At 57.3% G+C, this 8,110-nt stretch overlaps 1 protein-coding gene across 15 annotated transcripts in view; it reads left to right on the top strand.

Moving 5' to 3' along the window:
• Positions 1–3,602, top strand: part of CUNH13orf46 (chromosome unknown C13orf46 homolog) — a 9,683-nt gene extending 6,081 nt beyond the window's left edge. For 9 of the 15 annotated variants that reach the window (XM_073887414.1, XM_073887409.1, XM_073887413.1 and 6 more), the window contains 3 exons: positions 1,133–1,200; positions 3,263–3,311; positions 3,512–3,602. In XM_073887414.1, the coding sequence (XP_073743515.1) occupies positions 1,133–1,200; positions 3,263–3,311; positions 3,512–3,544 (150 nt within the window). In that variant the 3' untranslated portion in view covers positions 3,545–3,602. Of the gene's footprint in view, positions 1–1,132; positions 1,210–3,262; positions 3,344–3,511 lie in introns of all 15 variants that reach the window. The other 6 variants (XM_073887415.1, XM_073887412.1, XM_073887407.1 and 3 more) reach the window with 4 other exon arrangements.
• The last annotated feature ends 4,508 nt before the right edge of the window (positions 3,603–8,110 follow it).

Genomic DNA, 8,110 nt, shown 5'->3' with positions numbered 1-8,110 from the left:
CACCACCACCACCACCACCACCATCACCATCATCATCAACATCACCACCATCACCATCACCACCATCGCCATCATCAACATCACCACCATCACCACCACCATCACCACCATCACCACCATTATCACCATCACCACCACCACCACAATCACCATCTCCACCATCACCACCACCATTATCACCATCACCACCATCACCACCACCACGACACCATCACCTCATCACCATCATCATCATCATCATCATCATCATTCTCACAGCATCATCATTTTCTGTAAAATGAAGGTGTTGACCAATGGCCTGTCTGGACCATCCAACACAAATGTCCTAGGATGGCCTCCATTTCTCAGCTGTAGTGGGCAGCCATTTCTGGAAGTGTTTTGAAGTTCTATCTTGGAAATTTAAGCTCCTGCCTAGGGATTGTTCTTTTCCAGATTGCACCTCCTATCTCTTTGCACTCAGAACATGTGGTACAGTGAAGAATGCTGGCTACTAACCCTGCACAAGGCTATTTTAGGGGTACCACAGGTTTTAAGACTCAAGGAGGGTCATCCAGTGGCAGAGTTGGGATTACAGTCTGGAGGTCACAGTGGCCCACATCAAGGGCACAATTTCTTGGTCAGGGTGCCCTAACTGGAAGTTTCCTTCCTTCCTTCCTTCCTTCCTTCCTTCCTTCCTTCCTTCCTTCCTTCCTTCCTTCCTTCCTTCCTTCTTCCTCCCTTCTTCCTTCCTTCCTTCCCTCCCTCCCTCCCTTCTTTCTTTTAGAGAGAGACACACACAGAATGAGAGAGAGCAGGGGAGGGGAGGGGCAGAGGGAGGGAGAGAGAGAGAGAATCTGAAGCAGGCTCTACACTCAGCATGTGAGCCCAACAGGGCTTGATCTCACAATGCTGAGATCTTGACCTGAGCTGAAATCAAGAGTCAGACACTTAACTGACTGAGCCAGGTGCCCCCTCCCCCTCTTTGGAAATTTTCACTTGAGGGTGCCCCACCTTCTGGGAAGAGGCTCAGTGCCAGCACAGGCTCCATGCCCCCATCTGGTCCTTGGGCAGGTCTAGCAGGTCTGGCCTTGGTGGCTGTGGTTGATGGGTTGATTCTGCTCGTTCCCTGAACTGCTCCTGCCACTTTCCACAGGTGGTCACAGGTGCCATGAGAGAAGAGAAGCGGTCCCAGATGGACATGGGGGATCTGTCGGAAGACGAGTGAGTGAGGCATGTGGGGGGTTCTCCTCTACTGTGGTGTCTGATGGGCCCCCGGGGCCTCACGCTGGAGGGGCAGAACCCCACTGCATGCCCTCCTCCCTTCCCCACGCGGGCAGACACCCAAGCACTGATGAGTCTGGAGGGGCTGAGAGGGGAGCGATGGGACTTAGGGAGGACCCTCACCTGGAAGTCCCACTCACCCCCCCACCAGACCCTTTCTCCCCATCCCATGAGCTGACAAATTGGCCAGAGAATGAGGCAGGAGAGGTGGGAGGCAGCAGAGAAGGGGAGAGGGAAGTGTTGCCACATGGGTGGCTCCAGCTTCTCAGTTTGGGGTTTTGCCGGGAGGGAGGACTCATCACCGGCCAGAGTCTTTGCAAAGCGGGCCCCAGGGCTGGGGTGGGAGGTACATTTGTCCTGACTACCTACACCATTTTATGGTGGAGACCGGGTAGGGCCAGCCAAGTTCCACGACATCCTCAGGCCATAAAGGGCGCTGGGAGCAAGTCACTGTGTCACCCAAGGGCCCACGGATCTATTTTTATTTTAAGCAATATAGAGAAACACTAAGAAGAAAATAGCAATTTACCCAATTATCCACTTCTCAGAATTAACTATATTAATATCTCGGCTTATTTGCTTAAGCACTTTTTAAAAGAAAAATATCTCTAGCAGATATTTAGATACAAAGTAAATTACTTTGTAAAACCAACACATGGTCCTTTCAAATAACTGAAACACACAAGCCTCTAGGTCAGCCAGGCCCCCTCTTAGCAACAGTGAGGATGGGGCAGGAGCACGTGGGCTCGGAGGCTGGACCTGGGACGCACACTACGCACACTGCACCCTTGGGAGAGGGGCTGGGGTCTCCACAGGCACATCTCCTCATCGTCCACTGTGAGCGCCTGCAGCTTTGGGGCCTCTGCTTACTTGGTGGTGTTATTAGAACCACTACCTTCCCCCAGATTTGTATGTACTGTGGGGGAGCTTCTGGGAGGACGTGTCACCCCGCCTCGGCTCACGCGGCCCCACGTTCCTGCCCATCTCTACTTACACAGGGGGTCTCTCCGGCATTGCTCTGTCACACTTCCTAATCTAGGCTGAAAGTAGGTGGGTCTTTCTTAAGCAGACCTTTATTTTTCTCATTGTTCCTTAACGGATGTGGCCATGGATTCAGCCACACTGGATGCAGCTTGGTGGCTTTGTTTTCTGCCCCAAGGGCCAGACAATTCCAAGTCCACCCACTTGGCCTCATGGTCTCAACCCCCCTGCCTGATGACTCTGCTGCCCCCAGAAAACCTGTAAGCCAGGGCCAGCACACAGATCCAAGCCTTGGCTGCTGGAGGCCGGTTGGCCAGTGGGAAGGGGGCCTGTGGAGAGCCCTCCATGTGGGCCTGGCCTTCACGCCTGCTGGGCAGTATCAGGGTGACCTCTCTGTCCCACTGCCCTGCTCAGCTGCCAGAGCTGAGGCTTCTCTGTCCAGGCTCTCCCTCACCCTATTCAGATGGTGGGTTGGGCACCCATAGGCTAGCTGTCGCTTACTCCCCAGTGGGATGCTTTGACATTGAGCTGTGGGGTCCCTGCAAAGGGAAGGGGGACAGCTGACTCGTCCCAGAGGCAGCTTTGGTTGGAAGTGGAGAACCCAGAGACCAGCCATGAGGGAAACCACAGGCTGTGGTGTTCTGGAAATGAGCAGGGCTGGGTGTGGGGACAGCAGGAGACAGCCTGGCTTTGGGGCCAAGGGGAGCAGTTTGTTCAGCTGGTCTGGGAGGTCTTTCATGTTCAAGCGGCCCCTTCTTAGGCCTCCCAGCGCAGAGCACAAAGGCACTGGGTGGGCTGGAGGAAGCTCGGGCAGCTGGTGGGAAGGCAAGCCCAGCTCTGCTCAGGAGTCTGACTGTGTGTGCAGGGCCCTGTCACCCTCTGATTGACAAATGCTGGGCCCCCTGGGCTTGATGAGGGGGCATGCCTCTGGGGTGGAGGGGTGCTGCCTGTGGCCCTGGGCTCTGAGCCCGTGTGGGGGATGCCTGTCTCTCACCTGCTCTGCCCTCCGCTTGGCCTCTAGGACCAAGACCAGCTGGGTGTGCTGCATCCCTTATTCCACCAGAAGGAAGGTGAAGGAGAGTGTGTAACGGCCTTGGAGAAGGTAGTTTGCACTGGGACTGGGCTGGAAGCCAAGGGGGCATCTGGAGGTGACAGGAAGCTGCTCTCCTGACCTCCCAGCCTCCTCAGTCCTGCAGTGACCTGGGAGGGAGGGACGGGGGTGGGGGTTGCAGACAAACAGCCCTGAGAAACACCACTCAAACCATTTCAGGGCACTGATGACCGCCCAGGTGTGAACCACTGATCCGTTGGCTAAGGGACGATGCCATCTTCTAAAAAGACACAATAAAGTGTGAACGGAAGATGTTCTCCCTCTCTGGTCTCTGTTGAGGGATGCCTATCTCTTCCTTCCATGCATCTCCTTCCCTGAAATGTAACTGGGAGAAGGGAGGTGAGCTTAGCGACGGAAGGCTGAGCCTCCCAGGTCACGTGAGCATGATGGCGGCCGTGATCACCCATCCCTACCCTTCAGATCCTATGAACACCCAGAAACAAAGTCAGATCCCATGGGGCCCTGGAGAGGGCTCTACTCTCAGCGATGGCCCACAAACTTGGCCCCAAATGCGCCATCCTTGCGGCTGCGTGTAGGAGGTCCCAGTCCCAGGGGGCTCACAAGGGTCCTGCCTTGTGATCAAGGCTCAGGAGATGGTGCTTGCAGGGTGAGGTGCAGGAGCAGAGGGCCACACAAAGGGAGCCTTGACAGGGGTTCGGAGTGTTTCTGTTCAGACAGCCGGGTCTCGGCAAACCGCCACAGGCCAACCTGTGTTCCAACCGAAGACTGAGAACACAGCACACACGCTCGTTCACTCTCATGCACACACTTGCACACACAGCGCACACTGGGCGTGGACGCATACATCTACACAACATGCACACTTGCCCACATGCTCACGCGTGCGCACATACGGCACACACACGTGTGCAGGAGGCCACGGGCTGGTGACAAGCAGCATCTCAGGGTGAGGAATATCTGGGCCCAGAAGCCAGAAGAGTCAGACAGGTGAAACCCTCAAACACCCACCATCCCTCTGCAACACTGTCCATCTGAGAACAGAGAGGCTCAGAGGCAGCTGGAAACTGTGGGCTGAGATCCAACCATGGAAACTGGCGTCCCTGGACAAGCATGCGGCCATGCTGCCATCATATGACCAGATCACAGAAGAGGCCCCTCTGCTGAGTGCTAATATGCCAGGTGCTCCGAGGTGCTATACACGGAGGCTGGGGCCGCTGCTTGTGCCCTGTCCCAGCCCCCAGACAGGCAGCCCCTGCCCCTGCCCAACCCCTAACTGCTACCACCTACTACCAAGGCACCCAGGAAGCTTCTGGAGAGACAGCTGGTCTGCCCCTTGGCCAGGACGGGAGGAGCAGACCTCCACGCCTGGGTCCCGGGGCCCTCTCCACAGAGCAGCACTGGCCAGAGTGGCTTTGCTGGTCCCTCTGTGCCCACACTCAAACACAGGCCAGGAGGGTGACTGGGCCTGGGTGGCCCTTTGCCTTCCATTCCTCTCTGTCTGTTGTCCATCCCTTGTCATGGCGTGTGGCTGCTGGCCTCTCGGGGCCTGGAAAACAGGGAGGCCCCAAGTGTGCACAGCATGGCTAGCTTGCTTGAGGCTTTTCACCAGTTTAGGGTATAAACTCTCACAAATCAGATGCATGTTGGACTTTTCATTGGGCCTCTGAACCTTAAGGTTCTGCTCCATATTGTCTGGGGGTGTCTACAGGGGAGCTGGTCCAGGGTGGGCCTTGGGGGTAACCGGAGGAGCTTGGCTTGCAGGTGTGGTGGCTTTGGTTCCGACCTCCTGCTCACACGCCAAGTCCCTGAGCTGCGGGCCGGGGTGGCCCTGGAAGCCAGAGGCTCTTGAGGGAGGGGACACACAAGGAAAGCGCCAAGCCTCCACTGGGCGTGTCAAGGCTTGCCAGTCCCTGCCTAGCTGTACCTCGGCCCCCGCTGAGGCCTCCATGGAGCAGGCACTGCCGGTGGGTAGGACCCTCTTCCTTGCCAGAGAAATGTACCAGCCCTGAGGGGGATGAGGGGTGAGGCAGGCTTGGAAGAGCAGGCAGCCTGGAGGAGGTTGGTCCACATGCAGCAGGAGGGCCCGTTCATTCGCCGCTGGAGAAACAGCATGCTGGAAATCAAGCGGGAAGCCCGAGTGTTCAGCCCGAGTCCTGGGCCGCCGAGCTGGCCGGGGTGCCTTCGAACCCTCTTCTTGCTGTCCCCTGCTCAGAGGCCCCCCGGTCCTCAGGGCGCCTCACCTTAGTCTGCCAGGGCCCCTGATACAGGCTCACGAGTAGCATTTTCTGTCACAAACAGGCTTGGCCAGTGGTCCCAGGTGGTGGTCCCACTTGTCTGTGGTCCCGGGCATGACCTGGTTTCCTCCTTGGCCCTGCTGGGGCTCCCCACCTACTCAGACAGCAGTAAGTGAGAGAGGCCCACAGAGCCCTCCTGGGGCAGGAACAGGACCGGCAGCATCAGGCCCACAGACGGGCTATGTGCGGCTCTTCCTGGGCCCCCAAACACCCCACAGCAATGCCTCCAGCCTATTCTTTCCAATAATGTAATTCCACCCACCCCAAATCCTACATGCATCTTCCTCGTGGGTAATATGGGAGCTAACAAAAACCATTTAATTTGTCCTCTCTTTCGTATTCCCCGTGCTAGAATTTTCATATAGTTCTCTAGAGAGCTATGTATGGATAAATACAGCTTTTTTACAAGATTGGCATCACATTGCACCCCAGTTTCTTTGTTTACAAGTTTTCATTATGTCACAAGCGTTTTCCCCCATGTCCTCTGTGAGTGTTTGTTGAACACCTACCACATGACAAACCCTCCACCTCTTGGAGCTTCCATTCCAGTGGGGGAGACGGATAGTGGGCATCCAGTGAACCCGTAGTTCCACAGAAACGAACCTCATCACTTTGAGAAGAGACCTCCGTGGGCTGCACCCCCAGGCCCAGGGCACCGCAGAGATAAATGCAATGTGAGAGCCCCCGGACAGCAGCGGCAACCGCAGAAAGCTCTGCGCCAAGCACAGGAAACTGTCCTGAGCAGTCTTGTAAATTTTAAGTCATTAATTCCACAACAACCTACAGGGTAGGTTCTATTCTCAGACCCATTTTGTAGCTGACGGTGTACGTGTGAAGGACCCTGGGGGACGCCGGTCACCGGCTGCTGCCCTCAGCGAGCACCTCGCCCAAGCGCCGACCTGAATATGCTGTTCGGGCTGCGGCGGCTGGCTTCTGGTCCCCTCCCGCTGCCTCCACGGACCTCGCGGGGGAAGAGGCGTCTCCTGCAGCCAGCCCCGGACCTTGCAAGCCGCGCCCTGAGCACCGCAGAGGCGCTTGTCCAGTGCGCCCCCTGGTGGCAGGCCTGGTGCGGCGCATCACCGCCTCTGTTCTTCGGCGGGGAGGTCACCACCGCTGTCCAAGAGGAGGCGATGGCGAGTCGCTTCATCAGTATCAGGGGATTTTAATTCTGGCTATTCACTAAAGGGGAGGCTGGAATGTGAATGCGCTGTTGACCACCAGTTCGTGGGCAGGACGGGGGGCTTGACCCAGACCGTGTGTGCCCTGTGCATCTCCGCTCCTCCAATTTAGGGCTCGGAACTTACACCCGCAGCCCAGAAGTCTGGGCTGCAGCGCTGGCCCTCCCTGCCTTCTGACCTCATGACCCATGACCCCACGAGCTCTGTAGAACAGACAGGCAGACAGACCTCCTTGGCACCTCTATTTAGAGCATCCTGGGTACCTCCCAGGGCTGGACAATTCTTGGTTCATGTGGAAGCTCACCCCTAAATAAGTCCTTCCCACAATGACCTCCACAAAATTAACGGTGAAACTCCATCAAACTGTGGCCATCCTGAGGCCCTTGGTGAGCCTGCTGTCACAGATGCCCCTGTCCCCAGCAATGTGGGGGCATGAGGGCCTGCCTTGGAGGATAGGAGCTGAGTAAGGACGGCCTGGCCATTGCATGGGGGTCTGGGGGGCCTTGGGAGGGGAGGAGCTTACCAGGGCTAGAGGACCACCAGTGCAAGGAGCCGTGAGTGTCGTCTGGGAGCAGCCCAAGCCTGGGCAGAGGGAAAGGCGCTCCTGCCTGCAGCCCTCTCCTCTGCCCTGTGGCCTCCTGCCCCAGAATGCAGCCTGCCTGAGAATCCCACCCAGGTGCCCTGGGAGAAGGGGCGAGGGCAGCCCTGGGGGCAGGAGAGCGGGAGAACCCTGTGCGAGAGGATGGGGGCGCAAGCCCTAATTAGGGCTGGCTAGACTTCCCCACGGTCTCCCCTCCACTTGTTTTCAAGGGGCAGGTTTTCTGGGAAGTACCATGTACACAAAGCAGGAGGTTCTCAGTCTGGCAACTCCCTTTGGGTCACACCGGGCTTAACTGGGCCCAGCACCTGGCCACGCTGGGACAGTCTGTGGGAAAGCTATTTCTGGTTCTGACCAACATGACCTCCGCTGGGAGCCGGGGAGTGTGTCTTCTGGGCCGCAGGGTTAGATGGATTCCATTCTGACAAAGCAGTGAGTCCAGGAGGGGGTGGGCGATCCCATTCTACAGATGAAAAAACTAAGGTGCACAGGTTCCAAGGGTGCTGGGGCTCAGTGCTCATTCTGCCCCCACAGAGCCAGGAACCCTGGCCCATGTCAACCAGTCCCCCATCTCTGTGGCGACCCGGCCCAAGCAGGCTCCTCACAATGCTCTCACGGGGTTCCTTCAAACACCCCACTGACGCCCCCCCCCCCCCCGCTGCTTCCTCTGACCCTGCAGCTGGTGGATCCCTGGGGAGCCAGCCTTGTCCCTCCCTGGTGGGCATGC

The sequence above is a fragment of the Callorhinus ursinus genome, unplaced genomic scaffold, assembly GCF_003265705.2.
Source record: "Callorhinus ursinus isolate GAN/ISIS: 27379988/994484 unplaced genomic scaffold, GSC_fseal_2.0 scaffold79, whole genome shotgun sequence".
Classification (NCBI taxonomy): domain Eukaryota; kingdom Metazoa; phylum Chordata; class Mammalia; order Carnivora; family Otariidae; genus Callorhinus; species Callorhinus ursinus.
Note: the sequence above shows the minus strand (reverse complement) of the source record. Positions and strands in the feature narration are given on the sequence as shown.